Genomic DNA, 21623 nt, shown 5'->3' on the forward strand with positions numbered 1-21623 from the left:
TCGATGCCCTGGGCTCGATGTCTGACGTCTGTGTTCGTAAAACTCCGACGACTCATTAAATCCTTCGGATTGATTTGTCGTATCGGATCGGTTGTTCGATTGGGTTCGACCTGAAGGGTTCAGTTAAAATTAAGCTGTAATATTAATTATACATTAATATTATTGATTGGAAGCGGCCTCCACCTAGGCATTCCGATCACTTGACCTTACTGAAGAATTAGCTCTGTAATAATTCTAAACCATCTATCGGAATAATACACTTGTTGGAAGGACACCATTCCTTTCATCCCTTTGGGCCTCTACGAGGGTGACACGTGCCAGTCCCTCATTAGGCCACGTGACAGGGGTAATTTTTACCCCAAACAAATTGTATTACCTTTTTTTGTTTGCTTTCTTTGATATTGGACACCTAAACTAATTAAATAAATCAAATAAAACTGGCATTTCTGGCAACATGAACAAAGGAAGCCAATTCCAAATTACAATTCTACATAACTATGTTAGTCACCACCAATATACGGAGTATTATGTATCAAAAATGTAATTAAGAAATGACGCTAATAATCATATCGAGTTTTCTTCTCCAAGTAATATTCGATCTAGCGGTAAGAATTCCCTTACTCTTTCCCCCCACTCCCAAGGGACTTTACGTGCTAACTTGGCTTGGGTTGATATGTGCTAAGTTTAGTTTTAGTAATGACTTATACTTGCTTACCGGAAGAAAAAAAAAAATGTTACCTGATTTTCTCTGAAGCCTTTTAATCGTCAGTGCCTTAAGAGTATAGATTGAGAAGCTTTAAGTTGATTAGTTAATGACTTGATCTCCTTTTGTACCATGAATGGAGCCCCCAATGGGTTCGCTCTTTCGTCTCCTGCTGGACAAGGTGGTTGTACACCACGACACCACCACCATTTTGGTTGTCTTGTCTCGATTGGATTGGGCTATCTCATATATAACTAGAAAATTGGAAGTTGATAATGAGATTCTAGGTTAATTTTTTTCCAAGTATAGCTTAAGCAGTTAGACCTTGAGTGTTTTCCGTAATAATCTGGTTCTCGTCAATGTTGTTGAATGGTAATCTAGTTCTTATCAATGTTGTCAACAATATCGATCAAGTTCCCTAAAAGATATGAAGTATAGCTTAGCGGTTAGACTTTGAGTGTTTTCATTACTTGTCTTCCCATTTTTTGAGAGCTCAATATGATTGAACTATGCATGAATACCCTTCCCTCATGTTTTTGACTCAAGCAAGTAGAAATCATATTCTCCAAGGATGAATTACATTATGTCTATACTAGGAATCCAATCTAAAGTTCTCTCTACATTTAATGTTGGCTTTCAGCCTATCAGAAGAAAGATGAGAGAAGAGGATGACTCAACCAATTTTATTTTTATTTTTATTTTTATTTTTTTTTGGTGAAAACCAAAATTATAATTCTCATTATGACAGCATGTTGCAATTTAATGTCTTCACAAAGAACCATAAACTGATCAGCTATGGCCTCATTGCATGAGCGTCTACATACAACCAAAAATGCACTATTCTAATGTGATGATACTCCAATATTTGCAACAAGATTCTGTGCAACTGCATCAATGAAGTCTTCAGTATTCAGGTAGTTTTCTCTAGTAACCCTGCACAAAGAATGGCACGAGCTAGTGAGCTGACTAGTCTAGAGAGAAGGTAAACAGCCACTAGTGGCTGCAAATTATGAAAGGTTTAGCAGACATTGCACCATGTAGAAAAGCAATGTATAAAAGTTGCAGGAAAAACAAACTTAGCAGAACCTAACGGGAATAAAGATGGACATTATTCAGCACTTACTTCGGCCCATGAGCCAGTAAAGCCAGATCTTTGGTCATTTTCCCTGATTCAACGGTCTCTATGCATGCCCTTTCCAATTTTTGAACAAAGTCCAGCAAATTCTGATTTTCATCAAGCTTTGCTCTGTAAAGAGAATGCAAAAGAATATAAATGTAAGATTAAAATTACTAATTGTTCTTCTACCTATTGCCCTCGTGCCTTTTCAAATTCCAAGTTGTACCCCTCATGTAGTCTAAATCGTATCCTCATCATCCACCTTCCGTTAAGCTAGTTGTTAGATTTGGTTTTATTTGGAAAAGGCTGCCAAGGCCTCATAACTACAACAGCACCACCAACACCACCCAATGAACTTAATCTCTAAACATCACCCAGCACTTGTTCTTTCACCTTCAACACTTCACCCTCAACCTTCCCCCCCCCCCCCCCCCCTTCTCTCTCTCTCTCTCTCTCTCTCTCTCATTCTTCTGTTTTCTTGCCCCTTATTCTCTCTCCCTTTCCTCTACAACAGCAGCTCCTTTCCTTACCTCTATTCCATCCATCAAAAATGGCAATCACCTGCCTTTCCCGATCTCCAAAACTGATTCCCCTTCCTTATTCGTTCTCCATTGAATCAAATGCCCCTTCCTTTCCCCCATTCCCATCTACTTGATTGCTGAAAAAATTGTACAACAGTTAAGGGCATGCCCGCAGATCCTAAATCGTCAAAAAGTGATGGGAAACAAGGAGAGAGATTTAGAGAGGTCGGTGGAGAGAGATTATTTTCGTTTTTAAATTTTATTATTAGCCCACAATGTTTTATAAACTGTATTGTTTTCCTTTGCTAAAGTTTTCTCAAACCTTATGTTTTCAACTTTCTTGAATTTTATTCTTGATTTTCTTTTAAAACTCCCTTTATTTTTCTTAAATGCTCTTTCGGTTACTTACTTTACTCACCTTTTTTCAAACTCTTTTAAATGATGGTCTTGTTATGTCCGTTTCTTTATATCGTACAATTCCTTATGACAATTCATGTTAACCGACCCCAAATCATTATGGGACTAAGGCTTTGTTGTTGTTGTTGGTGGTGGTGGAGAGAGATGGGAAAAGATGAATAGGAGGGGTTGGTAATCATCGAAGGAGGGGGATGTGGTTGGGTTTAATTGGTGGTGTTGACTATTGAAAACAGAGTTTTTTGAAAATGAATAACAATTTAGAATTTGAACATACAGCAGGTCTCTATGTAAGAAAAATAAATAAAGACAATCAAATCCAACAACTACATTAAAAGAAGGTTAATGGTGAGGTCAGTGATGATACGGTTTAGACAATTAAAAAAAACCCTAAGGGTAAAACATAGATATTGTGAAATTGAAGGGTACAACTTAAAAGTCAAATGCTCCCTTTTGTATGCTAGACTTACTCGTTGGAGTTTGGAAGTCATTGAACATATTTTACTAGGAAATATAGCTGAGTAAACATAACTTACCTATGCTCTAGTCCACGTGTCCAAGCAAATATAGAAGCAATACTATTAGTGCTTGTTTCTTGACCTTTCTGATGCAGCCGGAAGTGTCGTGTTACGGTCCCATGAGCAGCCTCTGCTTCTAAAATTTTACCATCAGAAGACAGCTGCAAACAATGTGGTCATGAAAAATAATTGTCAAACAGGATACATGGTACATACAGAACATAAAAAAGGTCAATATTTTACCAACCAGCACAGATGTCATCAAACCCAAAGATCCGAAACCTGCAAACAGGTACAAATGAAGCCAATCAAATTATCTGAAAAATGATTAGATGAAAGATCACATCTAAGCAAAGATTCAAATGGAATTCCAAGATTACTAACAGCAACTAACATCCACAAAAACTCAAAGCCCTCTATATTATAAATATATATGAATAAAAAATAAAAATCATTCTACTGTGACACTACCTACATGGACTAATCCAAATGCAACGATTGCCATAAAGCCAGGGCCTCGGAGTTGGTTACAGATAAAACTCAGTTGTGCAGCTAAAATCTCACAATTAAAGAACCAAATCCTTCAATCCAACACACTTTTTTAGCAAGTAACTTGTAACATTTTTAGCATCCTGTCTATTTTGGGTGGGTGGGGGGACTTTTCAAAGATATGCCAACAAAAAGGTCTACATGACAAGGAGGTTGTACTTGTAGCTATGGTTCAGCGTTGCCTAATTCACTAATCCCCTTGTGAACTGCAATCCAAATAAAGACAATTTAATACGTGTGTGGCACATTATTGGCTTAATTTAACAAAACTAGGTAGCAAACTGTGGTCCTGTACCCCAATTTCCAACATTGAATTAGGTACACTGCTATTTTTCAGGAGTTCAGCTTATAGATTACACTTATAAGGTTATAATAACATCTATAAATATTCAATGAAGCCACTCAAGCAAATCCTGAGGATAGATAAAGAGCTGCTTGTTGCTTGATGAATCTTGATTATCAGATATCCTGCGAGACCATTTATGCCATAAGAAATCTATCTCTCCCATAGGATACTCACCTTGTGCAAGTAAATCGCTCTGGACATCTCCATCATAGTTCTTACATGCCCAAACATATCCACCTTCACTTTTTAATGCATAAGCAACCATATCATCAATCAGGCGATGCTCATACCTGGATGAGAAATACTTATGTTTTAACAGACATCAAGACAAGTTAATAAATCAAAGCAATTGACAATCATTGCAAACTCAAACTAACCATATTGAGTGTTCTTCAAATTTCAGCTTCCACTTCTCTTCATATACCTCCTGAAATATATCTTTAAACCTGTTGCAGTGCAAAAAGTTAAGAAATGTTTCATTATACAATATCAAGGAAGATCAATATTTATAAATACATGAAGGAAAAGTATGTATGCTATTTATTACCTTCCATCATACTTTTTGAGGATAGTATTTTTGGTACTTAAGTAAAGTGGCCACTTCTTTGCAAAGGCCAACGACATTGATGAATCAGCAAAAGCTCGAATTGACTGAAAAACCAAAAATAAGAAAACAACAAAGGAGAAAGTGTTAAATGTAACTTGTAGAACTGCATTCTTTCTGTGTTCAATGTAAAGCCTAGAGCAATAAGACATACCGAATCAATGTTATACATTGCCAATGCGACTCCAGGCCCTTTAAAGTCGTGCACATCAAGTTCCACATGATTCTTTCCATCCTCTGGGACTGCATGATATTACAATCCACTTATCAAGGATTATAGTATATTCTGTAGACAGTGATTTACCTGTGCTGCTTTCCTATTGAGAATTGACTATAGAGTGCAGACACAATTAAAGAGAAGATAGGGTCTAAATTCATACCAAATACCAATTTAAGCTTTCCAGGGCCTGGGATGAGTGTATCAGTGGCTCGATATTGATCACCAAAAGCATGTCTGCCAATACAAATGGGTTTCGTCCAGCCTGTAAAAGAAGCCAAAGAACACGACAGTGTTATGATTTAAAAGAGCATGAGGGTAAGAACGATTTGAAAGGCAGATAAACATACCAGAAACAATCCTCGGAATGTTCTTACACAAGATTGGCTCACGGAAAACAGTCCCTACAAAAAGTATGGTTAATAATGCCTTATTCAAAAACCAATCATATGCCAAAGAAATGTACAAACAAGGGCGGTTAAATAAGGAAACTGGGGGTGTAGAGAGAAGGGAAAAGAGAAAAAAGAAAAGGATCAGGGAAGAAAGAAAAAGGGGGAAAAGGGAGCTCCTATGAGGCCCACATAATAAATAAGCTGGTCTGACTACTGACTTGCCAAGCACCAACTCACTAACATATCAGTATCAGATTTGCCACCTAGGGTGCTGGGGAAGTTTTCAGAGAGGTAGCCAAAACAAGGAACTTTGGCGAACATGATTGGAAAAACAGGAGAAGCAGTCAAGGAAAGTGGAAAGTAGTTTTAAGAAAATCTAAAATTACTATTAGTGAATTATAAATCAATATACTGTATATAATTATAATTAATGTTCAAAGTACTAAACGTTGACCAGAATAGGTGAACTTGTAACATTTATCTAGAACAGCCAGGGTATCAAGGAAATCATATCACAAAAAAGACAACTGTTGCAACAAACATAAGGCCTACCGTTTAGAAGTGGCAGACAACAAAGCATGTTTTACATCAACAAAAATTTTGATCTACTCAAAACTAGGAGGCATATAAGAGTATTTGACATAGGACAATAGGAGGCAATAGCAAAAGTCAAACTCAAAATTTAGTAATAATTTGATTACTGACCATCCAATATGTTTCTGATTGTGCCATTGGGACTTCTCCACATGGACTTCAGCCCAAATTCTTTGACTCTGGTTTCATCTGCAAGCCAAATTGGTTAGATAATTTGGAAGTAAAGTTTTCTCTCATATAAATCATATATATTTTGCCCTTTGGCAGAACAGAAATGTGACTTCCTCTAAAAAGAAAAAGGAAATAAAAAAAAGTAACACAAGCCCTCGCACCTCCCAGTTTCTCCTCAAACTAATAATAAAAGCACAAAAAAAAAACCAAATATTTCTCTAAAGCCAATTAAAAGTTTGTTCAAAAACGACCATCATAAATCTGGGATCAAGCAGTACAAAATCATGTACAAACAAAATTAAGTTAACCAAAAGGAGAACACACGAGGCATTGAGGCATTGCTGTGAAGCAATTGGATCCTGCAGCCTAGGTGAAAGGCTCTAAAGAGACTTCATTTAGATATGATTGGTTTTAGCCTTTTAGTGTAGAAATTGAATTTGATGCAATGACATTTTCTGCTTTTATTAATTTGTTATCCCAAAATATAGTGGCTCCTCCTTGAGATTCTGTAACGAATAGCAACAAGCCACTTGTCCTCCTAACTTACAGGCTACAGCAGGCCCCAAAAGAGTCAAACCCAAAGAAACCATAAGAGACAAGTGTTGAGCCCACTATCAGAAAAGCAGGAAGCACCATACCAAGCAACCACTTTGAGGGTTGCAAGCAACAACTAATTTGGCAGCTGGGGAGTAGTAAATGTAGCAATTAAGGCATGTACTTGTACAGAAAGTAAACTATTAAGGGTAGTAATTAAATAGGAACTTGATATTAAAGTTTGGGCATTGAAAATTTTGTAATTAAGCACTTGGAGAATTGTGGTCTAAAGCCATTGTTTTGGATACTTTGTATCATTCCTTAGTTAATCAATCAATCAAAAACTTGTCTTCCCCTCAATTTACTTTGAGTTTTGTTCTTTTAATCTCTTAGATAGTCTGGTTTATTGCAGATTCTCATAGGTCTGAAAAGACTTTTCCTTAGCCATATAGCTTCATCAACAATTGAACATCTACAATATCTTTGCAATGGAACGGGCCGAAGCACACCAACAACCAATCAAGGTCTACGAGAGGAGACACAAACAAAAGGGCAAGAGACAAATTCAGGAGCTGCAGCATTTGTATCAGGAAGAAGACAAGGAAGTTTAATGTTCCACTAAGGATTGTGGCAAGGGGTATTCTGTTCAGTACATGACAAAGAAGTTTAATGAGAGAGTACTTTTGTGAGGGAGAGCTTGATATATAAGGATGAGCAATGAAACAGTAGGTTTATGTTGTTGGAGAATTTTGTAGTAGTGTAGTAGTAGTTGTAGTATCCCTGTTCCTTGTAGCCGTTACTTCCATTATCAATTAAAATCCTTCAAGCTTTCCTCTATTTGCTAGCTATTTGTTGTGAATTTATATTCTGATTTCCTAGTCTATAGCACTTGGTATCAGAGCAGTTCGGTCATGGTGACTACGCTCACACAACGGGTCGACGCCGTCGAGGAACGCCTCACAACAATGGAGGCTCAACTCACGGCAATCGATGGGAAGTTTGCAACTTAGGAGACCCAACTCACAGCCATTGAAGGGAAGCTAGACACCCCGGAAGCGACCATCGGCAGGGTGGTCCAGGCTGCCGTGGCGGAGTCGGAGAGGAAGCGGTCGGAGGAAGCTCTGGCAATACCACCACTCGGCTAGAGGCGAGGATCGACCGATTCCGAGCAGACCACGAGAGGCTTGCAGCGGTAGAGAGAGAACACAACCAGAAATTCTGCGAAGAGATGAAAAAGTCACTACTGGTGCCCAAGGGAATAGACCGCCACCAATTTTTCAGCCGATTCTCAACATTGACGGCGAGGATAGTCAAGCCCAAGGTGAGAATGAAGTACGAACCCCGGTGAGGGGGTTTAGAGGATGAAGGGGAGAAGGTCAGGGTGAGGAAGAGTAGTTCGAGCAAAGAAACTGGCCTAGTGGCGGTGGCGGCGGTGGCGGTGGCGGTCCTCAATGGAAACATCGTAAACTTGAGATGCCCATATTCGAAGGCACCGACCCCGATAATCGGATATTAAGGGCTGAAATGTTCTTTGCGTTTTACCAATAATCGGAGAGAGAGAAGCTGGAAGCCGCGGTGGTGGCGATGGATGGAGCGACCTTAAAATGGTATCAATGGGAACGAAAGAGGTGGCTAATCGTGGGGTGGTTGGACCTCAAACAACGGCTACTTTACGAATTTCGGCCGTTGCACGCTGGCTCTTTGTATGAGCAGTGGCTCGCGGTGACTCAGGAGGGATCGGTGGAGGAGTACAGACGGCAGTATATCGAGCACCAATGGAGGGAATCCCAGAATCGTTGATGTTGGGGCAATCTATTAATGGGTTGAAGAGTGAGGTCAAAACGGAGTTAAGAATGTTAAACCCGTTCAACTTAGAAGGGGCTATGGAGTTGGCGGGTCGGATCGAAGAGAAGAATAGTGTTTGTCAGCCCAAAAGGGTGGGTAAAAGATCTTTCAAAATTGGGAGCAACACTACTTATTCTAACAAGAGTGGTGGGTCTAGTCTGGTACAAATAATCATTCCACCCAGCTAAAACATGGACTAAGCCTCCAGAATCTCACGTGTCAGTGAACATAGCTGGTTCGTCTGGAATTTCTCAAGGTCAGAGTTCGAATTTCACGAGGAGATTGGCAGAAGCTAAGTTGCAAGACAAAGAGTGAAAAAATTGTGCTTCCGGTGTGACGAGAAGTGGAGCGTAGGTCATAGATGTAAGAGGAAAGGGTTGAGTGTCCTTTTGGTGCTCGGTGAGGAAGAGACGTCGCTGGAGGAGGATAGCAGTGTGCGGTCGCTATGTTCAGTGATAGGTATTTCGAATCCCAAGACTATGAAATTGAAGGGAGAATTAGCGGGGGGTACGGTGGTGGTGATGATTGACCCCGGCGCCACCCATAATTTCCTCGCAGAGAAGGTGGTGCGTGATAGAGCAATTCTGGTGTCAAAAGGAGGCGAATTCTCGGTGGCTTTGGGGAACCGTGAGATAATTAAAGGTCAGGGGGTTTGTAAGGGTGTGAGATTGAAATTAAATGGAGGAGTTGCCATTATAAAGGACTTCTTGCCCTTTGAGCTCGGAAACGCAAATGTTATTCTCGGAGTACAGTGGTTAGAGAAGTTGGGGCAGTAACGACGAACTGGAAGTCGCACATCATGAAGTTTCGGGTGGGGGAATACCAATCACCCTTAACGGCGATCCTTTTCTCGAGACAACACACATCAGCTTGAAGGCAATGATACGAAATTTGTGTAGAGAAGGGCAGGGTATTATGGTGGAGATGAGTAAGATTGAGAAGGAGACAGGAAGTAAGTCAACAGCAGCTCCCGAGTTTCTTGACTGAGCTATTGCGCGAGTTTCAAGCAGTCTTTGAGATGCCAATAGGTCTCCCACCCCAAAGAGACCATGAACACTCAATCGTATTGAAGAATGGGAGTGATCCTATTAGTGTGCGCCTATACCGATATCCCCAAATACAAAAAGATGAGATTGACAGATTGCTTCAAGAGATGCTTCAAGCCAGAATCATTCAAACGTCGACGAGCCCTTTCTGTAGTCTGGTAATTCTTGTGAAGAAAAAAGACGGTTCGTGGAGGTTTTGTGCTGATTATAGGGCTTTGAACAAAGAAACGTGTCGGATAAATTCCCAATTCCGGTCATAAACAAGCTACTTGATGAATTGCATGGGGCTAAGTGGTTCTCTAAGTTGGACTTGAAGTCCGGTTATCACCAAATAAGGGTGAAAACGGAAGTTGTTCACAAAACGGCATTTCGTACACACAAGGGGCACTATGAGTTCCTTGTAATGCCATTTGGGCTAACGAATGCCCCGACCACATTCCAATCCCTCATGAATGAGTTGTTCAAGTCAGAGGAAGTTTGTTTTGGTGGTTATTTATGATATCCTAGAGTATAGTAAGGAGGAAGGAGAGCACAAGGAGAATGTGAGGTTGGTGTTGGAGCAATTATCGAAGCATAGGTTGTATGCTAATTGGAAGAAGTACGAGTTTGGAAGTAGGGAAGTGGCCTACTTAGGTCACGTGATATCGGAGGAAGGAGTGGCCATGGATATGAATAAGGTGAAGGCAATTGTGGAGTGGGAAGAACCAAAGAATTTGAGAGAGTTGCGTGGGTTATTACCGAAAATTAGTGGCCAATTAGGCTCTAATTGCCGGACCACTCACCTCTCAATTGAAGAAAGATAATTTCGGATGGATAAGAGAAGTGGCCGAAGCTTTTTCAGCCCTCAAAACTGCCATGACAACAGGTCTGGTGTTGAGAATGTCGGATTTTCAGCTAGAATTCTTAGTAGAGACGAATGCTTCGGGTTATGGACTTGGTGTCATGATGATGCAACAAGGAAAGCCCATAGCTTACTATAGTAAGCTACTTGGAGTGAGGAATCAGGCTAAGTCAATTTATGAAAAGGAGTTGATAGCGGTTAGCTTGGCTGTGACGAAGTGGCGGCATTATTTGCTAGGGAGGCACTTTGTTATTAGGACCGACCAACAAAGCTTAAGGTTCCTAACCCAACAACGCGAAGTGGCAGTGAGTACCAAAGATGGATGAGAAGATTGATGGGTATGGATTTCGAGATCCAATACATACCCGGCCCATCCAATAGGGTGGCAGATGTGCTCTCTCGCAAGGGCAGTGGTACAGTTTAGGGCTTTAATATCCACTCAGTTAGTGGATTGGGCCGAACTTGGGAGGGAATTTGCAAATGATTCATGGTTGTGTGGGCTACGAGATTCATTGAAGGCTGATTCTAATGGACACCAGGGCTTCCATCTAGAGAGAGATCTGGTGATGTATAAAGGCAGGGTAGTTCTTCCTAAAGGCTCGAAATTTATTCCTATTCTTCTTAGGGAATATCATGACACACCAACAGGAGGGGGGCCACGAAGGGGAAGTGAAGACTTATTTGAGGATAGCAGGGGATAGGGGATTGGTTTTGGTCAGGCATGAGAAAGAAGGTGGGAGAATATGTCCAGCAATATATGGTCTACCAACAGAGTAAACCATCACAGCAAGCTTCCGCGGGTTTATTGCAACCACTTCCAATTCCGGAGGTGGTTTGGGACGACATCTCTATGGATTTCACAGAGGGGTTGCCACTCTCTAAGGGGGTGAATACAATCTTGGTCGTGGTGGATAGATAGTCGAAGTACAGTCACTTTGGGGTTGAAACACCCGTTTAATGCTCTTAAGGTGGCTGATATATTTGTGGGAGAAGTGGTTCGGTTACATGGATTTCCCTCATCAATAGTCTCTGACCGAGACAAGGTATTCATGAGTATATTTTGGAAGGAGCTGTACCGATTACAAGGCACCCATCTCAAGCGGAGCACCGCGTACCATTTCCAAACGGACGGCCAAACGGAGGTGGTTAACAAGTGTTTGGAAACTTACCTTCGATGTTTCGTGGATAGCTAACCAAAATCTTGGGCTCAACGGCTTCCATGAGCGGAGTATTCTTATAATACTTCACCTCACACATCAACCAATATGACACCTTTCAAGGTCGTTTATGGTAGGGATCCCCCTAAAATATGGAAAGTGAAGCAGGGCGCGACAGTAGTGAAGAGCTTGGAAGAGGGGCTGCAAAAAAGGGACTTTATTTTGGACGAGCTGAAAATGAATATCAACCGGGCTGAGCAATTAATGAAAGCAAATGCTGATGGTCGGAGAAGGGATGTTGAGTTTGAGATAGGTGATTGGGTGTTCCTTAAATTACAGCCATATCGACAGCAGACCATCGCTAAACGGCCACATGAAAAGCTGGCTGCGCATTTCTATAGGCCAATTTGAGGTTCTGCAGCGTGTTGGGAAGGTGGCATATCGCTTGAGGTAGCCGGAAGAGAGCAGGGTGCATCCGGTATTTCACGTCTCTCAACTGAAGAAGGCAGTTGGAAGTGCTCCTGTCAACCCCACACTTCCCACTCAGCTCACTGCTGATTTGGAATTGGTGACAGAACCAGAAGCAGTCTTGGGAGTGAGAAAGAAAGAAGCAGGTGGTAAGACCAGCACTGAGGTATTGCTGAAATGGCAGGAACTTCCGGATTTTGAAGCCACTTGGGAGGACTTTGACACTATCAACCTCCGGTTTCCATCCTTCCACCTCGAGGACAAGGTGAATGTCCGGTAGGGGAGTATTGCAATGGAACGGGCCGAAGCACACTAACAACCAATCAAGATCTACGAGAGGAGACACAAACAAAAGGGCAAGAGACAAATTCAGGAGCTGCAGCATTTGTATCAGGAAAAAGACAAGGAATTTTAATGTTCCACTAAGGATTGTGGCAAGGGGTATTCTGTTCAGTACATGACAAAGAAGTTTAATGAGAGAGTACTTTTGTGAGGGAGAGCTTGATATATAAGGATGAGCAATGAAACAGTAGGTTTATGTTGTTGGAGAATTTTGTAGTAGTGTAGTAGTAGTTGTAGTATCCCTGTTCCTTGTAGCCGTTACTTCCATTATCAATTAAAATCCTTCAAGCTTTCCTCTATTTGCTAGCTATTTGTTGTGAATTGATATCCTGATTTCCTAGGCTATAGCAATCTTCTACATGTGACAAAAATTATGTAACATCATCCTTCTAATGTAATAGACAAGAATATACACTTTACTAGCGTAAATGCATAGCCTGATGAGTTCGGTAGATTTTAGAAGAAAATACCATATAATCTAAATTCTAGAATTATCTTCAAATATCCCAATAGGTAGATGAAGATAACCTTTGCGCTTTGATCCCCTTCCAATGCTAATAGATAACTTGTTTAAATTTTTCATCAGATTGCATCTTCTTCTTGAAGGCTAAAATGAGTTTCAAAATATTTCGTGTGATAATTAAATCAACCACAGCCATGTTGTGCTGTGAGTAAGAATAGTTTGTTATTGTGCTAGAGGGTATATAAGCTCAAAATAATCATTAATCCTTCTATACAGACTCTTACCTCCTGAGACAATATAAGGCCTTTTAGAGTTTTAAGGAAATCTTGTTCCTTTACTTCAAATCCCGAGAAATATGGTACATATATTTCCTCTCCTAGTTATTTATTAAGGAATGCTGCTTTCATATATGTTTGACGTACTCTACATGCCTTATAAGCAATAAACCAAAGAACAGGATTACTCTCCATCTGATGATACATTTTACAATTCCATTTTAAGAATGACCGCATTAATATTATAATACCTCTCTTCCCACAACTTATATGACCCAACTAATATTATAACACCTCTCTTCCCATGCCCTAGTTCATTCAATACAAAAATTAAAACACTAACCTTTAACCTCAACTACCTTTTCACCTTTTCAATAATTAAATATTGATGCAACTAACCAATATATATAGGTCTTTGGTTGTACATTGATCAATGAGCATATGTTATATAGGTTTAGGAATTAAATCAAACATGAAACTGGGGCTTTTGTGCAGCATGAACCAAGATTTCAACCACGACTTTGAACCAAGATTTAAACTATTTCACCACTGTTTCATCCTAATTCACATTACCTGTGAAGATAGAAAGGTGAATTCCATGTAAGATTGCAAATGAACTAAGGATCTAGAGAGACTTTATAAGAAATATAACAATAAAGCAATTTTGGGAAAGATGCTGGATGTTTTAATGTTTCAAAAGAATAAAGCATCTAGAGTGATTTTAATGTTTATAGTTGAATGAGAACTTTGACGACGTATATTTTAGTGTCCCCATGAAATAGCATAAAATTATCCAACCTCCCACCAATGAGAGTAAATTAAGATAAGTTGTTGGATTTATACATTACTTGTATTTGAGAAGTAAATTTAGACAGTACAGACAAACTAACCCCAATAAAAAAAAAATTAAAAAAAAAGGTACCTAAATCCTTGTGGAAAAGGCTAAAAAAGAATCTGAAGGGTAGATGCTATATTGTTAGTCCAGAGGTTTAAGAGTTTTAAAATGAACTTTAAACTGAGAAAATTGCTTTTGGTGAAGATGCACCATTAATTTAGAATGCAAATTAAGAAAAAAGGAGATAATTACTATTTGCTAAAATAAGACAGCTTCTATACAACATTACAACATGAAAGAGAAGTCAAATCACCTCGTACACCAATCCACCTTAATATTCTCCAGGTAAAAGAGTACACCATCATCATCACTAGACACTCAAAATGCAACTAATTCAATAGGGATGCAGTCCATTTTGTACAAGCCACCCTTATATACATAAAGCAAAAGATTCAAATACGTACAAATCATGTCACTTACTCCCTCTGACTATAAATATATGCCTACTACATTTTACACAATTTATAATACTTGGTTAAGTACACTTGGTCAAAAGATAAATAATAGGACCATATTATGGATGATAAAGTGACGTAACAAGATCAAATAAGGGCACCAACAAAGGAAAATGAAGCATATAAATAGGGTCGAGAAGGGGGGGGGGATAATTTATACTGAATTTACAATCTTCAAAATGAAGAGCTGCCATGAAAAAATATATAAGAATGATTGGGAAAAGCAAGGTTGGAATCTCATAATAGAAGTACTCATAAGAAAGCCATAGGAGTCGAACAAATTTTGAATTGATCCCTTTAAATATTAAAAAAAATTAAAAATTATACGGAGTAATAAAAAAAAAAGCAAGAATTGTAGCATAAGGTTATATCCTATCCTATATATAAAGTGAAAGGGGGTTTTAGGTGATAAATTTCAATTTCCCTAAATACCCCGCTCATTTTTTTCTTTTTTTTTTTAAATAAAAAACTACCATCCTTTTAATAAAAAAAACTACCATTGGTTCAAAAAAAAAAAAAAAACTTCCATCTTTTCTTTTTATTTATTTTTATTTTTTTAGGGAAGTTCAATTTTATTATTTAGTCTATATGACATCGTTAACAATTTTTTTTTATTATATTTTATCAACAAATCTTAAACCCACTAATATTTTTTTTAATTAGAATTAAGGAGATAATATTGTGGAAAAAAAAAAAGAATCGAGCTTGATAGATTACTTGTATTGCACACACACGCATTGCGTGCGTCTCTTAGCTTGTTCTAATAATAATCTGAAGTCGATTGTCATAATACATTTGTACTTATCTAAAGAAAAGACACCATTTGGGTTGTTTGAAGCTTCTAAAAGTACATCAATAAAACATGAATTCAACACTATTTGATGGATATATGTACAACAAATCTCTATGAAGTTAAGGTGAAGGAATAAAAAGACTAGGTCCCAAAAGTCAAGATCATTATTTATATATTCTCAAGCAAACTATAAAATGATTGTTTTCAGCAAATTCTTCGTTAATACTCTATAAGTGCAGATAAGTGATAAAAGAAATATTTTGATGATCTCACGGTAGATGATTTAATGATTATAGATCCTGGTAACAATTAACTACTGGTAGGAATGGAAAAGGGATCTCAAAGTGCAAATGGTACTTACCTATACATTTCTTCAAGGTGGGAGGGATTTTGAAAACATTTTGTTATAGGTGGAGAATAGAAATCCCATATTCACTTTAATAAGAAGTTCTATAATGAAAGAAAAACTAAAAAGACAAATTAGAGATCATATAGGAGCATGATTGGCAGTTTGCTCCCACATACTTTCACATTGCCTTCTTAGATCTATCATCTTTGCATGAGCAAACTGAAACAGCAAAGGAAAAAAATAAATAAATAAAAAGAGAAAAAGTGGGAATAAAGAGGAAAAAATGGGTTAACCTACAAAGAATGACCATCTATGGTCAATAAAGCCAGGGTTAGGAACTGAAGATCAGTAGTACACACTATGCGCCAATTAGGGAAATATCAAATTAAGGCATTTGATTTAGGGTTCAAAAATCAAGCAAGTTCACACAAGTACTTGAAGGTTTTATCAAATTCTAGACTTTTAGCTCATATCAATTCTCCCTCTATGGTATATGGGATGCAGTGTCTCACTCTTCATCTAGCGTGTCTATGTGTGTTTGGGCCAGTTAGAACCATAGCACAAGGGTTATTTTATTCTCTCTTTCTTTGTATTGTTTATAGGAAAAGGCAAAGAATTATTAAAAGCACTTAAGATGGACAATTGCAATCCCTTTACAACTCGACTCCAAGTTAATGAGATGTTGTAAATGAAATATAAGAGCGGTTGTTAGCTTGTTTATAAAAATTTTGTCATTCACCTACTTGGATCCGTCATCTTTGATCAACTTCTCATTACTTGAATTGAAGTTGTAATGTAACTCTAGAAGACTTGCATCATAGTTCATCTTCTTAAGTATTGATATTTCTGTAGTTAGTTCTATTGAATTCTTGAGTCATGTGCATTCATGAAAGAATGTGGTGAAAGAACACGATTGTTACAGAATTTCCAAAATAATAACTTTCATAAAGCAAAAAAAAATTCTCCACTCTTTTATAATTGTATTATTTGGAGTTTCACACTTGCCAACGCACAACTGTGACCATTAATATCTTTGATTATCTTTACGTAAAAGTATTAATAATTTGAAAGTATATATCTAGACTAATCTAACAAGATCCCACATAACTACAATTTCTCTTACTTATGAATCATATAAGATGGTCAATAAGGAATGTGATTGGGGTAGAAGTCCAAAAGCTGTAATTACTAGAGAATGAAGGAATTACTGTTAATTTCAAGAAAGTGTATGTAGCAAAATATTCTCGAGTAGAAGTGCACAAGGGCATATGATTATGACTATACATTCACAAGCCAACCAATCATAATTTCTTTGTGAAATCCTTTATCTTTATATAGCCTATAGGGTGGATGTCAACTCTGTAGTTGGTAAGTTCATAGGGGGAGGTACCCTGAAACTTATTCATGTCCCTACCTTTATACCAATGAAGCTCCAAAGAAGTCTTTAATAAATGTCTTGGTATGCATTTTGATAAAAAAGTGTTGTAGCTTCCTAGAAAAGAATCTATGGACCATCACCATGTAACTGCTCATAGTTCAAGCATTTAACTAGATCCAAACATGATTGCTTCAAAGATGGAATAATCAATATAGTACTTACATAGTTAAATGACACAGGAAGTGAACACTTTGATTGCATGAAACAAGGAAAACCATTTGAACAAGCTGTAGTAACACTGAAATTAATAGTCAATCTTACTGAAATACATTTATCACATATACAGCCCAGATTGACATCTTCTTGTGACAGAAAAATCAAAAGCCATGAAAAAACTAACCAGGAGTAATTGTGGCACATTTAACTGCAACATTATACCTGCACACATAAAATTGTCATTGAGGTACACATGAGCAACCTTTCACACAGACCTTGAGGTATGTATAAGATTAACCTCAACCTTCTATATATATACACAAAGTGCTCAAAATATTCAGAAAATAACTATGTCAAAGAACAGTAAACTTAGCCCTAAATCTTGAAAGATTTTATCAACAGAAATTAGCTGCATGAAATCTGATTTCAAGCCAAGGAAAGTCAACCTTAAATGACCAGAACTTAATCATAATATCAAAAATTCGATGTCGATTTATAGTGGAGCATTAAATATAATGGAGCATGACTAGTATAACTAGCATTATTTCTAACATTTCCAGAAGGCTAATTAATAATAGTTACACATCTTTTGGTGGCACATTCGCCTTTAACCTCCCTCTTTGCATTGTGGGCATTAAGCTATAACTGTTGCGCAAAAGTATATATCCCAGAAAAATATTCCACACTTGTCCTGCATCCCCCCCACCCCCCTCTTTGTCTCTCTTTTAGAGTAGGTGAAATATGTCAACGTTGAATAAATGAGTCGTGTAAAAGTTCTTCTGTGAGGTCCAACTGTTAAAATTTATCACTTAGGCGTTGTTCACTTCAGCTTAAAAAGTAGGGAAATTATTCAGTAAAAATAATTTATTATATGTAAAAAAAAATCAGTTTGACTAGTAAAAAGAAGTTTATATCAGTAGAAAACAGATTCAATCAGAAGATTAATTTTAAATCAGTAGCTTCATAAATCAAAATACATAAATGATTCAGAAAAATTCAGCTTCAATCAATAAGAAAAAGTCAAAATAAAAATAATAAAATCAGTAGCAAACAATTTTTGATAGTTTAAACTAGTTTAAACATAAAAACAATTTTAGTTCATAATAAATGAAGTGAAGTGAACAAGGCCTTAATAAGGTTATGTCAATGTACATTTTGTCTTACCACTTCCCATTCAAACAAGTCAATTTAGCACAAAACACAAATTTTCAAGGTCAAAAGCATGTTCAGCAATGGTTTGACTATTAAGGTACAAAGTTGCTATGATATCTTGATTAGTCTTTTCAGAATCTTCTTAATCTTTCTGTTTCTATAGACATGACCTTATTCTCGAACTTCTTTCTTATGCTGCATCATTAAACACGAATATCTTATTTGACATACATATAGCAACAAGTCAACAACAATCTATAAACTAGTTTATTATGAGCTAAAAACAATTTTATTTCATAATAATAGGGTTATTTCAATGTACATTTTGCCTTACCACTTCCCATATAACACAAGTCAAATTTAGCACAAAACACAAATTTATAAAGTCCAAAGCATGTTCAGCAATGGCTTCAAGTCCTTCTAACCTAATGGTGTAAAGTGAGGGGGTATTATAATTACACCCAAGCAGTAATATCAGTCAAAACCATACAAGTAACATATACACCCTGGACATTAAAAAGCTCGAGACTTCGAGAATTACAACAACAATGGCCACATACTTGAGGGTGGCTTCTGCACTTTCCACAGTGACCTTATCATCCGTTGCATCGCGATTAAGAATTCCCAGATCATAGTATTTAATATCCAAATCCACAAATGGAAAAATAAGCTGTCCATTGAAATACAATTCAAAGATTATGCATAAACGAAAAAAAGAAGGAAAATTGTAATCTAATAATCCCACCTTTAGTCGGTCTTCCATAAACAATCCCACCTTTTGAAATTCCAGAAACAATCCCACTTTTGAGCCTCATCTTCCACTAACGATCCCATTGACCTACAACTTGTTAAGCAGGTTATTTTGTTTATTTATTTATTTATTTTAACTATACTCCTTCTCAAGCCACTAGTCCAACCACCACCCAACACTCACTCCTTACCGCCACCCCCACAACCAAGCCACCACGAAACTCACCAACCACGCCGGAAAATCCAATAACCACCCCCGAAACCCAACCCCCACCACGAAAACTCCACCCACTGCCACAAAATCCCCACACCAGCCCCCTAAAAGGCTGAAACTCAATCCTCAGCCACGAAATACTCCACCCCAGCCACGAAATAGTCTACTCCGGCCCTGAAAAACGTCACCCATCGTCTCCAATTCAATTTTTGGCTTGAAATTAAATGCAAATTATTATTTCAATCATCTGAAAAATCGAATTGAAAGGGAATGAATTGATGAATTCGGAGGAGAGTGAAACATACCAAAGAGAAGAGAGAAAGAGAAGGAGAAGGAGAAAGAGGGGTTCTGGGCTGCGGATTGGGTTGGGTTTTTGGGGAAGCTAGGCGGCTGCAAGTGCTGATTTCGGGCTTCAGGGGTTGGGTTCCGGCGCCTTGAAGGGGTAGGTTGGGTTGCCGGGAAAAGCAAGGGCGGGGATGGGGAGGGGATGCGGTGGCAGGATGGGGAAGGGATACGGTGGCTAGGCTGGGGGTTTTGGTTTTGTTTTTTTTATTATTATTATATTTTTTATTAGTTTGTTTTTTTTTTTAAAAAAAAAGTTAAAGCTATTAAAACTTGACACGTGTCTTATAACCTATGAAAACCGGTTATCAAAACAACACAACCGGTAAAGGATTGTTAATGGAAGATGGGGGTTTAAGGTGGGATTGTTTCTGGAATTTCAAAAGGTGGGATTGTTTATGGAAGACCGACTAAAGGTGGGATTATTAGTTTACATTTTCCCAAAAAAGAAATGAAATAAGTGCCAAATTCAATTCAAAAACAACATAAACAAAACGAAACTGCAAGCAAAATCATATATGCATAATTAGACAGCAAATTGAAATTTCATACCTTATCTTTGATCAATTTCCATATAATTCTCGTCATTTCATCACCTGAAATTCAATCAAAATAACAAGCAATCATCAAGTATTCATTATCTACAATTACAAAACATTGGGAAAAAAAAAAAACATTACCATCCATTTCAACAATAGGGTTCTGAACTTTGATACGTTCGATAGGGGTGGCAGCCATAGCCGAAGAAGAAAAGCAGCGAAGGGAAGAGAAATTGAAGCGTCGAAAATGGAGGTTTTTGGAAGTGATTACTTTGTTGAATAAATTGGAATTGGAATTGGAATTGGAAGAAGAAGAAGAGGAGTTAAAAATAGAAGAAGATTGCAGAAACGCCGTACCAGGGGTGGCGCTAATTCGAAGTCGACGCATTTTGGTCGGCTGATGGTTGAAAATCAGGAGAGGTGAAACTAAGGTGGGTAAGTAGCGACCGAGGCTGGCCTTGGGTTCTTAAAAATCTTGCCGCGCAACTAATTTGGGGTTTCCGACATTAAGTATCCGATAGTGTAAGGATTGTGTTCTCTTCGCCTTATTTGTTACGGATAGAGATGACAATATTAAATGGCTTTTTGCAAAACCGATCCACTAGCTTTACTCGTAAGTAAATGGGTGAAAACACGAAATTAATGGATGAAACGTGGGTGATGGATCAGATTAGATGTGAATAGTGCTCTATTTCACCCATTAACCATCTGTTTCGGGGTTTTTTTATGTCCTGCGGGAGAGTTACAACTCCAAGACTAACTTCTAGACGCCTGTACCTGCAAAACAACGGAGACTCCGGTGGGTAGGAGTTCCGCCTCCGACGATCAAGTTAGAACGTGTATAAGGAGTAAAGTGCGGAAAGTAAAGAGTCTCCCTTGGGCTCCAAGAGAGTATCTGCAATATGAAATTGCTCAGTTCGAGGTGTCAAATGTCTAACTTTCTCTGATTGTGAGTTAATGCGAATTAAATGTTTTTTTTTAATCCTCCTCCTCAGAGGGAAACATCTCCCTTTTATAGGGTGTTGAAAAACGTGTCCAGTACTAGGTTTTAGTAAACCTAGGGCTGACTGGGCTTTGCCTAGGAACTTGGGTCATAGGAGGCCATTTTCCTGATGGGCTATATATCTGCCACGTGTCGTGGCCTGATTGGTCCACTTTGGACCTCTCACGAGGTGACACGTGGCAGACTCTGGTTGGTCCACGTGGATGACACGTGGCAGGACTTGAATGGTCCACGTGGCGGGGAAAAATCCCCTAATCATTTTCCCCTCACGTGGCATGCCACGTGGTGCTTGTGACAGGTGTCACACCATGATTGGCTAACAATTTTTACCGTTTTTTTTACTGTCTCTTGGAATTCTGTCCCCTATAAATAGGGGGTGTCCAAATCATTTGTTTGGACGTTTCCAAAAAATTCTAGAGA

The 21623-nt window shown here is 38.2% G+C and overlaps 1 protein-coding gene across 1 annotated transcript; it reads right to left on the reverse strand.

The window, feature by feature from the left end:
* Positions 1-1372: 1372 nt before the first annotated feature.
* LOC110724429 (isocitrate dehydrogenase [NADP]-like) lies at positions 1373-20692 on the reverse strand. Its single transcript, XM_021903846.1, has 15 exons — positions 20342-20692; positions 20214-20257; positions 18916-19025; positions 17388-17425; positions 6087-6164; positions 5340-5393; positions 5153-5254; positions 4927-5015; positions 4716-4819; positions 4546-4614; positions 4343-4458; positions 3521-3555; positions 3292-3434; positions 1827-1949; positions 1373-1636 (listed from the first exon to the last, which is right to left on the reverse strand). Exons 1-15 carry the CDS (start codon positions 20586-20588, stop codon positions 1546-1548), a joined length of 1443 nt encoding a protein of 480 aa, XP_021759538.1. The 5' UTR covers positions 20589-20692; the 3' UTR covers positions 1373-1545.
* Positions 20693-21623: the final 931 nt, after the last annotated feature.

The sequence above is a fragment of the Chenopodium quinoa genome, unplaced genomic scaffold (assembly GCF_001683475.1).
Source record: "Chenopodium quinoa cultivar QQ74 unplaced genomic scaffold, ASM168347v1, whole genome shotgun sequence".
Classification (NCBI taxonomy): Eukaryota; Viridiplantae; Streptophyta; class Magnoliopsida; order Caryophyllales; family Amaranthaceae; genus Chenopodium; species Chenopodium quinoa.